The sequence below is a fragment of the Sciurus vulgaris genome, assembly GCF_902686455.1.
Source record: "Sciurus vulgaris genome assembly, chromosome: 7".
Lineage (NCBI taxonomy): Eukaryota > Metazoa > Chordata > Mammalia > Rodentia > Sciuridae > Sciurus > Sciurus vulgaris.
This window is the reverse complement of record NC_136467.1, coordinates 825108-847323: the sequence shown is the minus strand read 5'-3', so window position 1 is coordinate 847323 and position 22216 is coordinate 825108. Positions and strand designations below refer to the sequence as shown.

The 22216-nt window shown below is 49.3% G+C and overlaps 1 protein-coding gene and 1 long non-coding RNA gene across 16 annotated transcripts in view; both read right to left on the bottom strand.

Annotated features, from left to right (window-relative positions):
• The window catches only part of WDR27 (WD repeat domain 27), a 196515-nt gene that overhangs the window by 154089 nt on the left and 20210 nt on the right, over positions 1-22216 (bottom strand). For 8 of the 15 annotated variants that reach the window (XR_013764886.1, XM_079146196.1, XM_079146200.1 and 5 more), the window contains exons 1-4: positions 3297-3702; positions 2996-3188; positions 2534-2675; positions 103-227 (exon numbers count right to left, since the gene is read on the bottom strand). Coding sequence is in view for 13 of the 15 variants with exons in the window: in XM_079146196.1 (XP_079002322.1) it covers positions 103-227; positions 2534-2675; positions 2996-3188; positions 3297-3490 (654 nt within the window). In the remaining 2 variants the exon portion in view is untranslated. Of the gene's footprint in view, positions 1-102; positions 228-2533; positions 2676-2995; positions 3703-4748; positions 4805-22216 lie in introns of those variants that run through there. The other 7 variants (XR_013764887.1, XM_079146201.1, XM_079146191.1 and 4 more) reach the window with 5 other exon arrangements.
• On the bottom strand, positions 16469-20781 carry LOC306666473. Its single transcript, XR_013765310.1, has 3 exons — positions 20671-20781; positions 17828-17941; positions 16469-16575 (listed from the first exon to the last, which is right to left on the bottom strand). It is a non-coding gene; the product is annotated as an uncharacterized lncRNA (long non-coding RNA).

The following is a 22216-nucleotide window of genomic DNA, read 5'->3' as shown; positions in this document are numbered from 1 at the left end:
GAAGAGCAGAAATTTTAAAAAAATAAAAAGGGCAGGGCCTCAGCACCTGAGTGGCCCCACCATCTCTGCACCTCCCCAGGTCCACAGTAGGCCGGATCTTACCTCCACATCCAGCACCAACACTCTGCTGCCAGCACATGCTGCAACAACACGGTCCTCGGGACTGAATCTTAAATACAGCACTTTTTCCAAAAGGGTACACATGACTGTCCTTTGAGGAACCAGCTCTGGAGAAAGTTTCAGGCATGAGTTCAGCAAACAGCACAGCTTGGAAAATACAGAAGAACAGTAGTGCCATTCCCCTAGTCCAACACAACCCAGTCGATGTCAGATTCAGACCCAGAGGCTGGCACTGCGCTCCTCAGGTCTAAGCACAAGCCCAATCGACATCAGATTCAAAAGTCCTGGCAACTCTGCTCTCCAACCCCATGTGCCCACGTCTCTACCATGACATCACCTGGGGAATCACAACACCTTTGGGATGGTTTTGGTTCTTTCAAAGTATCTAAATAATTAAGAGTCCCACCATGAGGATATCCCCAAGTCAGCCTGCAGGGCCCAGGGTGACCATGATAAGCATGTGGAGTGAAGCTGGCCCATGAGTCCTGCCTCTTCACATGGAGCTGTGCCCAGTGGCCCGCATGAGCAAGCAGAGAGCAAACAACCCTGGCATCTGTCCTGGGGCTGCAGGCTACAGCATGGTGGTGTCACCAGCCCACCAAGACACTTCACAGGGACACATGTGTCACTCCAAGTGTGGCTGTGGCCAGGTCACTCCTCTGGACTCACTCGCGGGCTCCTTTACAAGCACCTTACCATGCCAGCCCCTTTCCAGAAACTGGGGATACAGCCATCAACTGGACAACTCAGTCAGGTGAGGAGGAGGCACAGCAAATACCAATAAACCAAAAAGAGAAACAGCCATGGAGCCTATCAGAAGGAACAGTGTGCTATGAGAGAGGCCAAACAGGGAAGGCGACTGGGTGCCAGGCAGCCAGAAGAGGTCTGAGACAAAGGAGACACAAGCAGAACAGCAGTGGCTCCAACTGAGATGGAGCCAATGGGAAGGACATGAGGCAGCGCTGGTCTGCACTGCTTCTCCAGCTGGGGTGGGGTTGCAGTTTGTGGGCTCAAACTCTGCAAGAGGCAGGGGCCCTGGAGGACTCTGGGCAGAGGCATCACATAAACAGACTGACTCAAAGGATGCTGTGGCTACTGGGCTGGGAACAAAATGCCAGAATGGGGCCTGGGCAGGGCAGAGAGGGACACTGGGAGGCTGATGCAGGGTCCAGATGAGAAAAAGGAAAAGCCTGCTCTCCAGCACTTGGGGCTGGAAAATGAGGAGCCGGCCTGGAGGCTGCAGACGAGTGGCCCCAGGCTCAGAGGACTGAGCTGACCAGAACCAGCGGCCGGCACCTACCATTCCCCTAGTCCAACACAACCCAGTCAACGTCAGATTCAGACCCAGAGGCTGGCACTGCGCTCCCCAGGTCTAAGCATAAGCCCAATCGACATCAGATTCAAAAGTCCTGGGAACTCTGCTCTCCAACCCCATGTGCCCACGAACAAACATGGCTCTGTGCCAGTTCCTGCAAAAGCCTCCAGGGCCACACCAGTGTCTTTCGGGGTGAGGGGCACTGTGCCAGGTTCAGGGGCAGTCTGTCTTCACCACACTGTACCCAGAGCACCAAGGCAGACACCTGCACACGTGGCTCATCCTCAGCGCGAGGGTTCTGCGTGCTGTCCTGGGAGCACACCACAGGAGTGAAGGTGTGTGAGCCTCGATGAGCAGCCCGAAAAGACACTTAAGAGCACTGCCTCTTCTGACTGGGAGCGGCACCACCAGGCGCTCCGTCCCACACACCCTGGTGTGTGCGTATGTCTGTGCTTGCTCAGGGTAGCCCAGCCGACTCAAATCCCTCCATGTGGTCCTCGCCTACCTTGTCAGACTCAGCTGGCAAGTTCCTCCAACAGTGCCGTGCACCTCACAAGCACCTTCTCAGTTCTCAACAGCCAGGCCCTGCACACCCAGAGCCTCTGTGTGCCCAGACCCCTCTGCCTCAGATGCCAGTCCCATCCTCAACCTATCCCCAGCTCCGGTGTCACAGCCTGAGGGCCACACAACAGGAAAGCCTCCGTGCTGCCTTCTCTGCCACCCACACATGGTTCACAATGACTCGCTTTCCCCTGGAGGTGCCATCTCACACTATGAGTGGTAAATACACCACGGCTGACACACCCTGCCCCTGCACCCTAACTTCAGCTCAGAGACACCTGTGTGAGAGAGGGACCCTGCACCTTCCCATATGTCTTCAGACTGTCACAAAATTCAGTGTTTAAAAGAGAAAGCAAGGAAGAAATCTCAGAGCCATGTACCAGGGTGGTATGCACCAAGTGGGTCAGTCCAGGACCAGGTGTATCTAAACTGTTTCCATCACGGTGAGGAGCCAGGTGCCCAAGCCCCTGGCATTGGCAAGTATGTTTAAGGGTGATTTGTCCTTCTGAACATGTTTAAGATGTGCTTTCCATTTACCTTTAAGAGTATTCTCTCTGCATTCATCCAAGTTCCATATCCTAAGATGATCCTGTGATGCAGAACAGAGTAGAGATGGATTCTCTTTATTTCCAAAAGCCATAGCAGTGATTGTCTGAAGGTGTCCTTGTAAGATTAGAAGCTGAGAAAATTAAAAATCAAAATATCACAAATTACATGTAACACCTAAAAAATAAAAAAGCAAAACAACATAATTTCAAACCTAAGAAGTAAATAGATGTGTTTTTCAATATGTTTATTTCATGTATTTATTTTGAATGCATTCATTAAAATTCCTGCTCATGTACATGGCATTATTCTCTCAAGTTAACCATATTGCTTTAATCAATAGCTGCTGAATGCACAGAGGACAAGTTGCCCAAACAGCATCAAAGAAATGGGGTAGGGGACAGGCTTAGTAACCTTAGACTTAGGGAAAAACACCTGCCCCTGTTTGACCACCTGGTGAGAAGGGTCCCTGATGCTCCACAGGCAAAGCTGGTTCCCATCCAGGGGGAAGGCACAGTATAGTGGGCCGCAGGCCAGCTGCACATGAGACACCACCTCCCTTGACTCAGCCACGTACTTCTCTGTAACTACAGCATCCTCACGGCCACCAGGGCAGGAAACCTCCTGGGCCGTTTCCATCTTTGATCTAAAAACACAAAGCACAGGAAAGATGACTGCAGGTCTGATATGTAACACAAACAAGAGTCTCCTGTCCATAATTGTTAGCAATGACTACTCGCACCTACTGACCCACCTCCACTCCAGGAAGGAAATCACTGAGGGAGCTGGGGGCTCTACCACCATGGTGCCCACTCCTCCATGGGCTTTCCAATCGAGCAGGCCTGTACTGGGCCCCACACTTCCCACCTCCTCAGTCTGCTTCCAGGACCCGGAAGTGAGCGCAGCTGCCACAGAGCTAGGGACAAAACAAGGCCCGAGCGACTGCATAGAGCCTTCAAAACACCAGTGACTGAACCAGCAATTACCAGTTACCTTCCAACTGCCCACAGCAAATGAGCTGGTGGTAAACTGCACGTAAACCCAGGTCTCCTAGGCTAACCTAGACGTTAGAGGACTTCACAACGCTTTGCCATCAACATAAGTTAGCAAGTGCAGTCAGTGAGACACCAGCTATGATGTGCAGAGTGAAAATTGATAAAACAATGACAAAATAAAGTGTTTCAGATTTTCTCTCCCCACTCCATAGCTCTGTAAACACACCCACCACAGACACCCATGGGACAGCCTGGAGGCCCCTAGTCCTGCTCTTCCCCAAGCTCACTGAGGAACAGCCAGCGGTCCTGCCCACAGACCTCCAGGTCATCCTGCTGGCCCTATTGGCCAGCTGTCATGCTGCCCGTTGTAGAACCAAAGGGTGACAGAGTTCATTCAGTTTGGAGAAACCTGGGCAGGGCCCAAGAACAAAATAGCAGTTACAACAGAGGAGCAAGAAGTGGCCACTGGACCAGAAGGGATTGTGTCCCAGTGAAGACAGGGACGAGGCGCTGATGCAGTGGAGAGCCTGCACGTCAGCAAGCAGGGCCCCCCAGAAGGGCTCCCCTTAAACTCGGTATTCCCTAGACAGCTACCAGAGGTTGCTGAACAAAGACATGAGAACAGTACAGCTGCCACTGAGGAAAATCCACACGTTGGCCAGGGCAGCTCCCAACAGCCCACTGACATTTCAGTGAGAATGTGCCCCACCTAAGTCCGGATTCTGCTGAGACAGCTGTGAGAATGTGCCTGCAAGGACCCCACTCTGCCCTTCCTTCTTCAGCCGGATGCACTGACTGGGCTGATCCCCTGGAACCCACGTGGCCCAGCTGTGAGAATGTGCCTGCGAGGACCCCACTCTGCCCTTCCTTCTTCAGTCAGACGCACTGACTGGGCTGATCCCCTGAAATCCACGTGGCCCTGAGACTAGGTCCTAGTGCACCTATGGCCAAGGTGACCCTGGGCAGGCCCTGCCTCTACTGTCTATCTGTCCCAGGCTCCTCTCCCTGCTCCTCTGGCTCCGCACTGCCCCACTGTGCTCCTGCCCCCTCTCCCCTTCCTTGTTCCTCCCAGGCCTGAGCTGCCCGGCCCCTGGCCATGTCTTCACAGCACTCCTGCAACCTGCACTCCAGGACAGCACAGAGCACGGTCTCCCCTGCCACACCACCCACCGAGCAGCCATGGCCACCTCCTCTGTGCAGCTGGACCTCACCGGTTAACAGGTTCCCCCTGTTGAGGAGGGACACCACGGACCCTGCAGATCATCTCCTGGAAAATAGTCAAAATGATCGATAAGCAACTTCAGAAAGAGACTGGGTTAGAAATGCTAGTCTCAGAATCGAGGCCCAGTTATCAGAGAAATGTGGAGTGAAGGTGATACAGTCTAAGAACAGAATTAGAGACAGTGTCCTCCATGACCTCACTATAACTGATGCCCTGTTATGATAAGTGAAAGGCGATTTCTAATGACTTGGAAATTCTCAGTATTTGAAGAAAAAATAAAAACATGTTGAATACTTTAAAGCACATTTGTGGTGCTCGCTTCGGCAGCACATATACTAAGATTGGAACGATACAGAGAAGATTAGCATGGCCCCGCGCAAGGATGACACACGAATTCGTGAAGCGTTCCATATTTTTTAAATTGGGGTAGTGGGAGCATTCCTTAACATTGTGAAGGCCATCTACGCTAAGCCCATGGCCAATATCATTCTAAATGGTGAAAAACTGAAAGCATTCCCCCTAAAAACTGGAACAAGGCAGGGATGCCCTCTTTCACCACTTCTATTCAATATCGTCCTTGAAACTCTAGCCAGAGCAATTAGACAGACCAAAGAAATTAAAGGGATACAAATTGGAAAAGAAGAACTCGAACTATCCCTGTTCGCTGATGACATGATTATATATTTAGAGGAAACTGGAAATTCCACCAGAAAACTCTTAGAACTCATAAGTGAATTCAGTAAAGTAGCAGGTTACAAGATCAATGCTCATAAATCCAATGCATTTTTATACATAAGTGATGAATCTTCAGAAAGAGAAGTTAGGAGAACTACCCCATTCACAATAGCATTGAAAAAAAATAAAATACCTGGGAATCAGTCTCACAAAAGAGGTGAAAGACCTCTACAATGAGAACTACAGAACACTAAAGAAAGAAATTAAAGAAAACCTTAGAAGATGGAAAGATCCCCCATGTTCCTGGATAGGCAGAATTAATATTGTCAAAATGGCCATATTACCAAAAGTGCTATACAGATTCAATGCAATTCCAATTAAAATCCCAATGATGTACCTTACAGAAATAGAGCAAGCCATTATGAAATCATCTGGAAGAATAAGAAACCCAGAATAGCTAAAGCAATCCTCAGTAGAAAGAGCGAAGCAGGGGGTATCACAATACCAGATCTTCACTCTATTACAAAGCAATAGTAACAAAAACAGCATGGTATTGGTACCAAAATAGACAGGTAGATCAATGGTACAGAATAGAGGACATGGACACAAACCCAAATAAATACAATTTTCTCATACTAGACAAAGGTGCCAAAAATATGCAATGGAGAAAAGAATAGCCTCTTCAACAAATGATGGCTGGGAAAACTGGAAATCCATATGCAACAGAATGAAACTAAACCCCTATCTCTCACCCTGCGCAAAACTCAACTCACAATGGATCAAGGACCTTGGAATCAGACCAGAGACCCTGCATCTTATAGAAGAAAAAGTAGGTCCAAATCTTCACCTTGTTGGTCTAGGATCAGACTTCCTTAACAGGACTCCCATAGCACAAGAAATAAAAGCTAGAATCAACAACTGGGATAGATTCAAATTAAATAGCTTTCTCTCAGCAATGGAAACTATCAGCAATGCAAAGAGAGAGCCTACAGAGTGGGAGAATATCTTTGCCACTCATACTTCAGATAAAGCGCTAATTTCCAGAATCTATAAAGAACTTAAAAAACTCTACACCAAGAATACAATAATCCAATCAACAAATGGGCTAAGGATATGCACAGACCACTTCACAGAAGAAGATGTACAAGCAATTAACAGATATATGAAAAAATGTTCTCAACATCTCTAATAATAAGAGAAATGCAAATCAAAACTACCCTAAGATTTCGTCTCACCCCAATTAGAATGGCGATTATCAAGAACACAAGCAACAATAGGTGTTGGAGAGAATGTGGGGAAAAAGGTACACTCATACATTGCTGGTGGGGTTGCAATTAGTGCAGCCACTCTGGAAAGCAGTATGGAGATTCTTCAGAAAGCTTGGAATGGAACCACTATTTGACCCAGCTATCCCACTCCTTGGCCTATCCCAAAGGACTTAAAATCAGTATACTACAGAGATACAGTCACATCAATGTTCATAGCTGCTCAATTCACCATAGCCAGATTGTGGAACCAACCTAGATGCCCTTTAGTTGATGAATGGATAAAGAAACTGTGGCATATATATACAATGGAATATTACTCCGCCATGAAGAATGATAAAATCATGGCATTTGCAGGCATATGGATGAAATTGGAGAATATCATGCAAAGTGAGATAAGCCAATCTCAAAAAACTAAAGGACAAATGATCTCGTTGATAAGCAGATGAGGACATATAATGGGGGGTAGGAGGGGTTTGCGTTAGGGTTAGGGTTAGGTTTAGGGTTAGGGATAAGGAGGGTGGGAAGAATGGAGAAAGGAAGGACTGTATAGAGGGAAAAGAGGGGTGGGAGGGGTGGGGGGAAGGAAAAAAATAACAGAATTAATCAAACATTGCCCTATGTAAATTTATGATTTTTAATAAAAAAAATGGAAAAAAAATAAAACACATTTGTCACCAACTCACAATTCTGGTTTTACTTATTTTACATTTGCCAAGATACAGTGAGTGTCATATAAAAACATCTGAAACACCCCAAATGTTCATCAGCATGAATGCACAACAAGCCATGTCACAGAGGGGCACTCTGCGATAATAAGCAGTGCGGTGCAGGTCACCTGGGGATGAGGAAAGCCAGACGCACAGGCTGCTATGGCCAGGCGCTGGCAGGTCGACCTGGACAGTGGCTGTCTGAGAGGAAGCAGGGTTCTGGGGCTGGCAGGTGTGCTCCTGGACCAGAGGCTGACCCACCTTTCCCTCTGTGCCCCTCCGCTGAGCCAGTGGAGCCCGAGTCTCAGGGGCAAAGCCCACTGCCCTCCACTGGCTTGCAGCCTATGTAGTGCACACTGGGCACCTGGGACACAGTCTCACCATCTGGGCTCAATGGCCCAGAGGCCCTGTCCCCTGACTACAGGAGGCCAGCACTGTCCCTTCAGGCCTGCCTCACTCCTTGGCCAGTTCTTGCTCCTCTGTCCCTCTGGTTAGACTACACAATGTGCTGCCTCATACCCAGCTCTGGTAAGGACAGAGCACCCACCTTCTCACTCTGGTGGTACCTACAGGTGACATGCATGCCACACTTACCTGCTGACCAAATGGATCTATAGTGCCCTCTAAAGGAGGTGATGTATATACACAGTCCTGGCCATTACGTGCTCACAATCACAAAGCCTGAGCAGCGAGGGGCACCGAACCCCGCATGCCAGCAGGATCTACCCTTGCTCAGTGCTGCTCTCCCTGGATGAGCACTGGTTAATATCAACATGGAGATGAGGCAGTTGTTCTCCCCACCCTGTTCTGAGAACCACGGAGACCACAGTTGTATGAGTCCTGGTGCTGTCTACAGCTGCTTGGGAACCCGTGTATCCCTTGTCTCTGACCACAGAGACAAGGGAAACCACAGGGCCTCCGATGAGACCAAAAGGACCCTAGAAAATAGCATCGAATCTGCACTGACGCTCTGAATGGCAGCACTGCAAGCTGGAGAACACCACGGACTTGGAAAACCTTGGAGCATGCAATAGGAAAGCCTTGGAGCATGCAATAGGAAAACCTTGGAGCATGCAACAGCAAGGCCACATCTCAGCAATTAGAGTTCTCGATGAAGCACAGAGAGTGCTCTCATGTCATCTTGCCAAATAATACCCCCCAGAATAAGCTGTTTTGCCAACACTGGATCATAGTCCCCTGGAGCGGCCAGGTGTGAGAGGCCTGGCACCATCTGTGGTGGCAGGGTCTTTCTGAGCACGTGACCTTGCCATCGCGGTGTGTGGCCACTTTGTTAAGGAGCTAAAAAGGAGGTAGATTAAAAGGCACCCTTGATGCCCCACAGTAGGAATCCACCTCGTGTTGTCTCCTCTAAATACTCCAAGCCTGACAAAAACAGCTTACTCTGCTCTGTGCCATGAACACAGAAAGATGAAGGAGAAAGACCTGCATCACCATGGCCTCCGAAAGTACCTTGAGTCAGGGTGACAAGAAGTCAGCTTGGGTCCTTGTCTCAGAAATGGCCTGAAGGAACAGCTTTAAGATATTCAATGGCATTTATAAGACTTAAAACATTTCCCCTGCACTCTTTCAGTCTATTAAGGAAAATCATGCATCTAAATACTAAGAATCCAGTATTACATTTTTCAAGTTTTTTCATGTAAAAAAATGCATCAGAATGGTCTTAGCTCCTGAGAACACGGTGCTCATGTCCACCCCTTTATGTCCCTCACCTCATCATCTCATCACGCGGGCGCCCTGGGCTCCTTTATTCTCTTTTTCATGCAACACGTTTATGATGGGGACAGAATGGAGATCCCACCGAGGGTGAGAAGGACTCCAAGCTCTCGGCCTGCAGCAGAGCCTCCAGCCCGTCAGTCCTCAGAGCCATCTGGGTACTGCCCCCTTGGGTCCAGTGTGCACACACGTGTGAGCACGTGAAGGTGCTGGGGTGCATTGTGGCACATGCGTGCACATACATGTGAATGTGAGCACTGAGCACATGGGTGCCTGCACTGTGAAAGGGGATGTGTACATCTATTTATGGTCATGTACATGTCTCCCTCCAAAACAGGCAAGAGGGTTTAAAATTTAAGTGCTTATCTATGAAAATAGAGTGGTACACTCATACTTTATGTACCCAACAATTTGTCTATCCATTCTTCCCCAACACCACTCCAGGAAGGATCGAGGAGTCACAGAATTTAGCAAAGTGGGGCAAAGTACTTCTAAACAGCAATGACGAGAGAACACCTTCTATTGGGGCTGGAAACACTGACTGCCCTGGCTTGACACTTAAGTGCTGAGTACAGCATCAAATGGTCACACCGTGCCCCAGTACTATGTGTGCAAGACTAATCAATGTTCAAAGACATGAGAATATAGGACTGACGTTCATGTTTTCGTGGAAATAAGAGGCTAAAGAGACACTATTTTTAAACCATTTCTTATGAGTTGATCTCAAAGGTGATCCATGAGTTTGGAATGACCAAGCAAATAATCTCTCCTGGTCTCAGGGTCCTTCCACAAAATCTGCTGAGGCTCTTGGGAAGCTTACAGCACTAGTGTGTCTGAGTCAGTCCTGAAAATTCTATTGTCAGTAGGAAAACACAAACCTGTTTATTGAAAACTGAAAAAAGAGGGATTTTTAAAAATTGAGATGTAAACAAAAAGCAGCGTGCTGGGAGACAATGTGCCATGGGGCAGCTGGGGTCGGGAGTGAGCCAGCCTAAGCTTTGGTGTTGGATGGGAGTGCACACAGCAGCCCCTGAGGGCCAGTTTCATCGTGAGCTTAGAAACTGAAGGTGGGTCGCATCTATGCCCACCACCCTGGAGGCTGGGATCCACACAGACGTGCTGCATCACCACAACGCATCTCCATGAATGCACCTAACACTGCTCCTGTCCTAACGTAGGGAAAAATGAACGGACTTCTCTTCATACCACACAGATCCAGGTTTAGGGGTCCTCCTTTCCCAAAATTTTGTGAGGAAGAGTCACTTAAAGATTATAGTCATAAATGAAGAATTGGAATGGACGTTGGCAGGGTTCCCACAATGAAGGGCCAGGGAGCCAACGTCTGCTAGTGGAAGATCAGGGTCGGGTCCAGCCAAGGTCGCCAAGGGCAGTGAGGTTTGGGGAGAGGGAAGGAGCAGAGGGCAGGAATGTGGGAGACCCAAAACGAGGTCAGAAAGTGACGTTTTAATGAATGCTCTGAATTTTTTATTTTGAATTAAGATTCATGATTGCTTCCATAATTTATTCAACTGACAGAATCAAACACCCGAGGTTATAAATCAAGTCACAGTCGGTCTGCTCAACGGGAGCAAGCCCCAGTGACACCGTAACCAGGAACATCACAGGACAAGCATGCAGGGCAGCACTGTGCGCACCTCCAGTGACCGGCCCACCCTGCACAGGGGACACCAGGCAGGGCACTGTGGGCAGGCTGTCAGCACTTCTCTCGCCTGCAGAATTGCCTCCCCACAGCTGAGACCTCGACCACATCCCTTTGGCTGATTTGTCTCTTTTATTAGATATGTGACTTAAGTCGGAACTTGAATGTCCAGCCATGCAATATTCGCCCTCCATTTCACCTGGTCCCTGTGCAGGGCCTGCACCCAGGGAGCCTGGGCTCTGCTCCTCTCCTGGGAGAAGGTTCTCCTGGCCTGGGGCCTGTCTCGAGTGGTGGTATCCTCCATGGGTGACTCCTGCTCTTCCTCCAGAGTGTACCCTGCAACTCGAAACCACAGAGGTCTTCCCCACCACACAGAGGCCCACTCATCCCCTACAGCAACCCCGCTGCCTCTCCCCACTGGGATTCCAACAGACGCCTAGGCACTGTCTTCCTAGAGAACTGCAGAACGGCAGTCTCCCTAATGTGAGGCACAGGCAGGTGGGTGGCCCCAAGGGAGTCCATGCTGCTGCTGTCTGCCACACCAGACTCCATGTTCACCCCTAGCTGAGCACAGGGGGAGGAGGCAGGCAGAAGAAAGCCAGGCAATGGAGAATTCTCCCAGGCTCCACACAGAGGAAAGGCCCACAGCACCCCTCATCCATGTTTGGCCTGGCACTAATGATCAAGGCTGTCCCCTCTGCAGGCCAAGAGGAGGGCTGCCCTCCCAAGGTTCTCACCAGGGTCTCAGCCAAAGCCAGATGTCCTGATGGGCATCTCCTGATTACCAGCAATGTGAACATTTTTTCAATATTTGTTGGCCACTTGTATTCCTTCTTTTGAGAAATGCTGTTTCGTTTTAGGTTTTCTTGCCCATTTATTAAATGAATTATTTGGGGGCATGTTTGGTGTTTTTTCTCACTCCGCTTAGAATGCTATCATCAAGAATACAAATAATAATAAATGCTGGAGAGAATGTGGGGAAAAGGTACACTCACGCATTGTTGATGGCACTGCAAATTAGCACAACCACCCTGGAAAGTGGAACAGAGATTCCTCAAAGACTAGGAATAGAACCACCATAGCACCCAGAAACTCCTCTCCTTGGTGTTCATCCTAAAGAATTAAAATCAGCTATCCCACTCCTCAGTATATATCCAAAGGAGTTAAAATCAGCATACTATAGTGACAAAAGGCACATCAATGTTTATAGCAGCTTAATTCACAATAGCTAAGCTGTGCAGCCAACCTAGGTGCCCTTATAACAGATGAATGGATAAAGAAAATGTGGTACATATACAGTGGAGCACTACTCAGCCATAAATAAGAATGACCTTTATGATATTGGGCCAGTAAATAGATGGAATCTGGAAACTATCATGCTAAGTGACATAAGCCAATGCCAGAAAACCAATGTTAAATGTTTTCTCTGATATGTGGAAATTAACCCACAACGGGGGGAGGGGAGTAGAAGTTCAAAAGGGAAATGAAGGGAAAGGAAGGGGGATAGGAAAAAGACACTACAGTGGAATGAATCTGAGATAACTTTCCTATGTTCACATATGATACATCACAGTGAACCTCACCACCACGTACATCCACAAGAAATCAATTTAAAAAACAACTACGGGTAGACGGCAGAAAGATGTACAGAGAGGAGGGAGAAGGGAGTAGGGAGAGGGAAAAAGAGGAGAGGGAAAGAGAAGGCAGGCAGGTCTGATCTAGAACAAGATATATTCCATGCTTCATTATTCAAAATAGATTCTACTGTCATGTATAACTAAAAGAACCAATAAAAAACTTAAAATAAAAAAATGTAAAGAATTAAAATCAGCATACTACTATATTGCTACACGAACATCAATGTTCACAGCAGCACAATTCACAATAGCCAACTCATTGAACTAGCTCAGATACCCATCCATGGATGAATGAATAAAGCAAATGTGGTGCGCATACACAATGGAGTTTTACTTAGCCATAAAGAAGAATGTTATGGCATTGCTGGTATAACGTATGGAACTGGAGAAGATCATGCAAAGTGAAATGAAAGACAAGAGTCAAGTGTTTTCTCTCATATGTGGAAGCCAGACAGATATAAAGAGAAAAAAGTGGGGCAGGGGAATCCCATGAAAAGAGAAGGAAAATCAGTTTAGGAGAGGAAAGGGCTAATGGGAGGAAGGAAGGAAAGTGGGGAGCCACAGGACGGATCTGTCCATATACAAGCATATCTCAGTGAATCACACCTCTACATATAGCACCAGTGTTAAACACAAGGACTAAGCAGAAAGACCGCCAGCAGAGTGGATGAAGGGAAGAACAGGAGTGGGAGGAGGGAAATCAGCAGCACTGGGGACTGAAGTGAAGCAGAGTGTGCTGCAGCATTCATGAATACGTCAGAATAAACCCCTATCACATACGGCTAGAATGCACTAATGAAGACATAAAGACAAAAAAGGCAACAAGAAGAAACAGATGTCCACCTCCCAGTAGAACTTAGTATGTTGGGATAATAGAAGATTTCACTCTAATTAATTTGAAAAAACCTCAGCACAAGCAGGAAATCTAGAAAGCAGATTCTGAAGTGAGGAAGTCTCAGGCTTGCGGCTTAGTTCCTTGAGAGGCACCTGCACAAAGCCGGAAGAAAGAATGCTCCAGAACCCCTCCAAAGGCTGCATTCCACAGCTGGCAGGAGGCGTGGAGAGCCTGGGATGAGAGTCCTCTCCAAGCAGACTTGTCAGCCCTGCACGGCCCCCACAGGTCAGAAAGGCAGGACTGGAGTATTGTGGGTGCCAGTGCAGCAGGCAGATCAAGACCAGCAACCCCAACCCATGCACGCAGGTGGGAAAGAGCACAGCTGAGGCAGGGCCGAAGCTGAGTAGGGAGTGGCCACAGCAGCCATGCAACTCCCTGCCCACACACTGCCATACCCATTTACTGAGTACCTGCTGCACACGGCAGCTGCTGAGCAAACTGGAGCTGCCAGGGGGACAGGAGAGAAGCCACTACAGCCAGTTTGCTCCTTTGTGGTATTCCAGACAAGGAAATCAACCAGCAGGCCAGCAGTCACAGGAAGAGGCCTTTCCAAAGGACACCCCCCGACAAGACGGCCATCCCCATGCTAACACGAGCAGTCAGGGTGCAGTCTAGCTTACTGCCTGAAGAGCCCCCACCTACCCGCTCCCTGACTGCCACCTTCGAAAGAGAAGGCGTCACCCTGCACCTCTGAGCAGCTCTGTGGCTCCGTGAGTGTCACCAAGCTGCACTGTCAAGTGAACCACACTCGCTCCTCTGACTACACTCTAGGTCTGCCCAGTTGGCCAACATCAGAACTCAACTGCCTGCAAAGTCTGGTCACTTAACAAGAACTCGCAGGAGGAAGAACTCAGGACAAAGGGGCTCAGCTTCAGGAGCAGTTTGCAACAGTGTGCCCAAGGTAGAGGAGGAGTGGATTTAAGATGAACCACCTAGGTTCTTACCAGGTCAGCAGGGCACATTAGGGGTGCAGGCTGCTCAATCAATCCTGATTGACACTTGCATAGGACCTGAGCTGCACTGTGGATCGGGTCCTATCTGCTTTGGCAGGTGAGTCAAGACCAACCCCCGAAGGGCTGCAGAGTTCAGTGTGTGCTCCTTCCAGAAACACAAGAGTGTGCACCACCCATAATTTGCAAGTGCTCTCAGGTTCTGCTCTTGAATTTAGTCACTTGGGACCCTTAGCCCAGTTAGCCACTTAGGATCATTCTTGGATTCAGTTTTTCCTAAAGTTCATCCTCTGGTTTAGTCAGTTTTTTCACTGCTGTGAATAAAAGATCTGACAAGAACAATTTTAGAGCAAAAGTTTATTAGGGCCTCAAAGTTTCAGAGGTCTCAGTCCATAAGCAACTGGCTCCATCTCTAGGGGCTTGTGGTGAGATAGGGCATCATGGCCAAAGAGTATAGCAGAGGAAAGTGGTTTACATAATGATCAGGAAGCAGAGATTCACTCCACCTGTCAGATACAAAATAGATACCCCAAAGCCAGGCCCCAATGTCCACCTCCTCCAGCCACACCCCACCTGCCTTCAGTTAGCAATCAGGGGGTTAATTCACTGATTAGGTCATCACTGATTAGGTCATCATGATCCAGTCATTTCACCTTTGAATAGCCTTGCATTGCTTCACACATGAGATTGGGGGGGCACCTCACATCCAAACCATACAGTTTAGTTAAGGAGGTTGGTCCTGCATGTCCAAAAGTAGGAAGTGGCCAGTCAGGGTCCTGGTGGAGCTGTCCAGGTGGCCTCTCTGTCTGGGGCCCTGTTAGGTTGGGAGTACCACAGATTAGCAAAGCCCCTTGGTGAGTAGGTATAAACCTGCCTCCACATGAGGAGGCAGTCAAACCAGTCAAAAACAAGTTTCCTGGAAAATCACCAATTTTCTCAACCATCTCTGTAACTGTCTACCTAGTATGAATGTCCCATTTTCCAGAGGCGGCTTGCCACAGAAGAACTCACAAGCAAGCTTCAGCAGCTCTAAGCACAACAGGCCAAGTGCTCTCACACCACGTGCATACAGCTGCACATAGCTGCAGCTCTCTGGTGACAAGTCCTAGACTCCTGAACTGAACCCTGTAAAACTACCACTCTACACAGGTTTTCACTGGATGAAATCTGGGCAGGAGAGAGTGGATTCGGCAGGCCAGCCTTGCTCAAGTCATGCACACTACACAGGAAGGCCTGGTTATAGGCACGAATGTCCTACCTGAAACTGCCCTTGAGCTGTGCTATACCAGACAAGGCTGCTAGTTGGCTCACCATTACTGTAAAATACCTTAGAGAAGCCACTGAAGACCAGGAAAGATACTTTTGGCCCCAGTTCAGAGGTTCCATTCAGGGCATGCTCACTTGGGCCTACTGCATTGGTCCTCTGACAGCACACCACTGTGGGGGCACTTGGTGGAAGAGGCCTGTTCACTTCGTGGCAGCCAGAAAGCAGAGGGGACAAAGGGCTGGCGTCCCACCATCCCCCTTCAAGATCATGCCCCAGTGATCGAACTCCCTTCTCACCCCCTACCTTGGAGGCCCTACCTCCAGAAATTCTACCACCCCAAGAGTGCTACAGGCTGGGGCCAAGCCTTCAACACATGGCCCTGAGGACAGTCAAGATACAAATGATAGCATTCTGCTCAGCCCTCAAAAGCTCCTGTCCACCTCACAACACAAAATTGTTCATCCCATCCTCCAGGAGTCTCCAAAGTCTTAACTGTTCCACCATTGCTGAAAAGTCCAAGTTCAAAAAGTCCTTTGAGACTCAAGACAAACATTTCCATGCCAAAATGAAAGAATAGGAAACTAACAAGGAGGAATTAGTCCAAAGCAAGACCAGAACCCAGCATGACAAACACTGAACCCTGCGTCTTCATGCTTGGCATCTGGGACACCCAGCAACACAATGTGCAGCCCCACCCCACAACCCTGCGAGGCCCCTTTCAGCTTTCTTAGCAGATGCTCCACGTTCCTGGCATCTCTGCCTGTCTGGGGTCTCCACTGAAGGCTCCACTCCACTCTCACAGCTTCCTGCACTGCAACAATGCAGGCTGCCCACAAGGATTCTGACCCTGCAAGGCACTGTCTGGCCTCCCAGGCTTCCATGGAAATTGTAAAAGAGAAAGACTGTCTGTGGGAGGAGAACTGGGTACACACACAGCCTATTCAGCTAAGTCAGAGGACTCTTGACCTTACCTGTTAAAACGGGTGAGCTGTACATTAATGTTCCCATATGATGGTCCCAGACCTTTGGACAAACAGACATGTCTTTAGGAAAGATAAAAATCCTGCCATTATTGCTAAACCCTGAACTAAATTCTACCGAATTGCATATTAATCTATGTGAATGATTATAAAGAATGAAATAAAAATATGCAAATAGATCTATAACCCAGCAAAGGATGTCAAAATCAAGACACCACTTCCAGAGATAACCGGCTGTGGGTTAGAGATGACTGAAGACACAGCCTACATGTGCATTCAACTGTCCTACTGTGGGGCACCAGGTAGAAAGCAGGAGCCCCGCAGCAGGGCTGCATCTAATGGGCACCCTGTCCACTGAGCATGTGATTGAGCACCATGCTGTGTGTCCACTGAGTCAGACCCTAAGCAGCCCCTGGGAGAGTGGGCAATGCAAAGGACAGAGAAGGAAAGGGGAGCTGGCCACTCCCCTTAATCCCCAGCCCTTGGGAGAGATCTGGAGAGTGACCTTGGTTGTGAAGGAAAGGAAGTCGCTCATAAATAGCAGAGGAATTCCCCCTGCATGGCAGGCATGTGCCTGTCAAGTAGCTGTCCCAGCTCAGAGGCATGAGGCAGCCCTCCACTGTGACCCAGACAGCCACCTCAGAGAAGTGAGTAACAAAGTGTCAAGACCTCTCTGTTGAGTCCTCTGAGTTCTCTTTGAAGCTGGAAAACAATATGCATGGGGCCTTTGCAGCCCTGGAGTTGAGCAGTGTCCAGTGGCAGCTGGTCAGTGGCACAGCTAGGATGCCTGGCCCCACACCTGCACAGAGCAGGGGAGAGTGGTGCCCTTTGGTGGTTCAACCAGGCTTCACCACATAGGGGTTCCAAAATGATGGAGGAAGGGACTTAATGACTCGCTTTTCTGATAGATGGCCACAACTCTCAATTTTCCTTTCAAGGCAGCGTATAAAGTCCTCCCTTGATTAGTAAGGTCACAGCAATGTCAGCTGACTTTGCCTAAGGGGACAAACTTGCATTTTTCTCTATTCCTTTTAAGCATGGATTGGTTCTCATTGAGTGCTCTGGTACTGAACACTGGGTCTTCTGCTCTTGGTCACCAGAAACACTGGATATAAATTAACACTTCAGCTCTCAAGGTCATGGGTCTGAGAGTCCCTGCAGCCAGTCACACTAGTGTGGAAACTCAAGAGGCCAAGGAGTCCTGCAGTTGGGAATCCCAACACTACTCTTGAGCCCTGCAGCAATGTGCCTGAGGCTTTGCCCAATATCAAAAAGTGGTCCAGGACCCACCTTACCTTAAAGCTCCTGTCTTCAGACACTGAAATGAGCATTTGTGCTTTCCAGGGACAAAATTCTACAGCCGTCACTGGGCCCTGATGGCCCTCCAGTTCTGTCAGCACAGATGAACTCTAGGAGAATTTGCGAAGAAGGATTTCTGATGGGGTGTTCTGAATAAGGATCATCAAGAACTCACACGTATACCACAGAGAACAGACCCTGCTGAGATGATTCTGCTTCATGTGGCCACCCTTCCAGACTTGCAACTAAGACTGTATAGACCTGGAAGTGAAGATCCCAAAGGCTGAGCCCCAGTGGGGCTCCAGCAGCCGCGGCACGTCATCAGGACTGCAGCAGACACAGTCGGGCACCAAGCCTGGTGCCCCACACAGCACAAGTCAGGACCACAGCAGCTCCACCGCATCCTTCCAGAGGCTGCTTTGGCTGCCTGACGCCCCGTGGCTCCTGCATGAGGTGGAGGAGTGCTCCACCTTTCGAGCTCCAGTGTCTTTCTCTGCCTTGTTTCTCTGTCTCTCCTGCCCTCCCTCCAACATATCCAAGCTCCTTCTATTCTCGCAGCATCTATTCTCTACTAGGGAGTTACAGAAACACAACACGCCAGCACGTGGACAGCTCCTCCTGAGTTCTCCCCTCAGCCAGGCAGCACCCCAGGGCTAGCACCACAAGCTCACATTCTGTGATGACCTAAGAAAGAGGCTGAGAGAGCACCAGAGGCCCTGAAAAACCAGCCACTTCCCACCGTGTGTCTCTGTGGGGTCCGAGCACCTGGGTGGAGAACTCTCCTCCCATTTTACAGCACTCAATCTAGGCAAGAGAAATAGCCCTGATATTCAGAACACATATATGTGCCCATATATATATATATAGAGAGAGAGAGAGAGAGAGACTTAACTTACAGACACTGAACTCTAAAAACTTTCCTCAAAAATCCAACATACAACGTGATAAGCAGAATTTGGAACATGAAGCACATCATGCCAATCGCCTTCAGATGGTCAAGGACAGTAGGTGAGGTTATAATGAGTGGGGATGAGGGCAGCTGGAGGCTGTTTTGAAGCACACACCTCTTGTTTTGGGTTTTTTTTGTTGTTGTTGTTTTGTTTTGTTTGGGTACTGAGGATTGAACTCGGGCACTTGACCACTAAGCAACATGCCCAGACCTATTTTGTGTTTTATTTAGAGACAGGGTCTCACTGAGTTTCTTAGCACCTCACTTTTGCTCAGGCTGACTTTAAACTCATGACCCCCCTGTCTCAGCCTCCCCAGCCACTGGAATCACAGGCATGTGGCACTGAGCCCGGCTAGGAAGCACACACTTCTATTCCAGTTTCACTTGTCTATGAGCAACATTATATCCTGAAAAGTATTGTAAGTCATTCCTTTAATGGGTCATGATTGCATTTCATCATTAAAAGTATCTTTACCAAAACATGCTGCACACTCACCTGGAACCTTCCAAGGCAAGCCCTTCTATGGCAACTGCTTCCTTGCCAACACTCTGCTCAGAGCACCTGAGCCCGTCATGGACTTGTTCAGGCACTGGGCAGCATCTACTCCTGCTCGCCAAGCTGTGCTTGCTGGTGAAGCCCCTGCAGGTCACCTGCCTGCTGCTGAGGAAGCCCCGGGCCACCAGGGACTGGAGCACCTCTGGAGCAAACTGCTGCCAGCTCTGGTTCACATGGACCTTCAGGTGTGTGACTGGGGCCTCAGCCCAAACTTCCCACTTCTCCTCTCAGGGCACTTGGCCCTCCGTCAGGTGCTAACAATCTTAAGTACCTCCCCATTCATTCTGGTTTTGCTTTTCCTGGTATAAGATTGGTTCTCCTACATCATGGAGTAGCCCAATGCTGACCCACAACCACACAGGTTTGCATATTTAAATATTTCGGGCCAGAATATGGCTCATGAAGAAGCACTCTCAACTGCTGGCAGAAACACCTGAAGCCTCTGCCAGCTCACAGAATGCACTCCCTCCTGGGTCTCTGACCCATGTAAGGAGGCTAACTTCACTTAGTGTGAGCCTCAGTTTCACATCAGCCCCAATCGTCTGGAGACAGAAATGTCTTCACTGTGTCCCCCAGTGCCAGCACACACTGGGCATGATAATCATTTTGCCATTCACACCTGATACCTTCCTACCCCACATGTTTAAGGCAGATGAGGCAAGGAAAGCTAAAGCATCAAACCACACTGTTACCTGTGTCAATCCAGCAAAACAGACAGCAAGATGGGATGCCTGGCTTGGGGGAACGTCAGTCTGCATCTTGAGTACAACATGCACCCAAGGGAACAGAGTGCCCTCCTTCACACTCCCCACGCCCCTCCCAAGCCCACTCAGCAGTACTCACAGGGACCAAGCATCAGCCTCCAGATGAACACTGTGTCCATGACTGACAACCTAGAAGGCGGCTGTGTTACTTCAACCAGCCCAACTAGCAGTAAGTGAGCAGTCCACACTTTGGTGGACACAGGCTTCCGGCAAGGACACGGATTTGGCACGCTGTGCCACAAGGGCTGGGAAAAGGCCCGAGTAGCAGCAGGCTGAAGACATGCAGGTTCTGCAAAAACACTTGCTTCAGGTCATCCCTGACTCCAGTTTCACGAGAAGTTCTCATGATTTACCCCAACAGTGCTTTTTTATTCCAGCAGTTTTCCAATCTCTAGATAAAGCTGTTGCTTTCATTCATTTTCCCTACACCTTTATAAAAATACACTAAATTAAAACTACCATTTGAAAGGAAGAGCAGAAATTTAAAAAAATAAAAAGGGCAGGGCCTCAGCACCTGAGTGGCCCCACCATCTCTGCACCTCCCCAGGTCCACAGTAGGCCGGATCTTACCTCCACATCCAGCACCAACACTCTGCTGCCAGCACATGCTGCAACAACACGGTCCTCGGACTGAATCTTAAATACAGCACTTTTTCCAAAAGGGTACACATGACTGTCCTTGAGGAACCAGCTCTGGAGAAAGTTTCAGGCATGAGTTCAGCAAACAGCACAGCTTGGAAAATACAGAAGAACAGTAGTGCCATTCCCCTAGTCCAACACAACCCAGTCGATGTCAGATTCAGACCCAGAGGCTGGCACTGCGCTCCTCAGGTCTAAGCACAAGCCCAATCGACATCAGATTCAAAAGTCCTGGCAACTCTGCTCTCCAACCCCATGTGCCCACGTCTCTACCATGACATCACCTGGGGAATCACAACACCTTTGGGATGGTTTTGGTTCTTTCAAAGTATCTAAATAATTAAGAGTCCCACCATGAGGATATCCCCAAGTCAGCCTGCAGGGCCCAGGGTGACCATGATAAGCATGTGGAGTGAAGCTGGCCCATGAGTCCTGCCTCTTCACATGGAGCTGTGCCCAGTGGCCCGCATGAGCAAGCAGAGAGCAAACAACCCTGGCATCTGTCCTGGGGCTGCAGGCTACAGCATGGTGGTGTCACCAGCCCACCAAGACACTTCACAGGGACACATGTGTCACTCCAAGTGTGGCTGTGGCCAGGTCACTCCTCTGGACTCACTCGCGGGCTCCTTTACAAGCACCTTACCATGCCAGCCCCTTTCCAGAAACTGGGGATACAGCCATCAACTGGACAACTCAGTCAGGTGAGGAGGAGGCACAGCAAATACCAATAAACCAAAAAGAGAAACAGCCATGGAGCCTATCAGAAGGAACAGTGTGCTATGAGAGAGGCCAAACAGGGAAGGCGGACTGGGTGCCAGGCAGCCAGAAGAGGTCTGAGACAAAGGAGACACAAGCAGAACAGCAGTGGCTCCAACTGAGATGGAGCCAATGGGAAGGACATGAGGCAGCGCTGGTCTGCACTGCTTCTCCAGCTGGGGTGGGGTTGCAGTTTGTGGGCTCAAACTCTGCAAGAGGCAGGGGCCCTGGAGGACTCTGGGCAGAGGCATCACATAAACAGACTGACTCAAAGGATGCTGTGGCTACTGGGCTGGGAACAAAATGCCAGAATGGGCCTGGGCAGGGCAGAGAGGGACACTGGGAGGCTGATGCAGGGTCCAGATGAGAAAAAGGAAAAGCCTGCTCTCCAGCACTTGGGGCTGGAAAATGAGGAGCCGGCCTGGAGGCTGCAGACGAGTGGCCCCAGGCTCAGAGGACTGAGCTGACCAGAACCAGCGGCCGGCACCTATCATTCCCCTAGTCCAACACAACCCAGTCAACGTCAGATTCAGACCCAGAGGCTGGCACTGCGCTCCCCAGGTCTAAGCATAAGCCCAATCGACATCAGATTCAAAAGTCCTGGGAACTCTGCTCTCCAACCCCATGTGCCCACGAACAAACATGGCTCTGTGCCAGTTCCTGCAAAAGCCTCCAGGGCCACACCAGTGTCTTTCGGGGTGAGGGGCACTGTGCCAGGTTC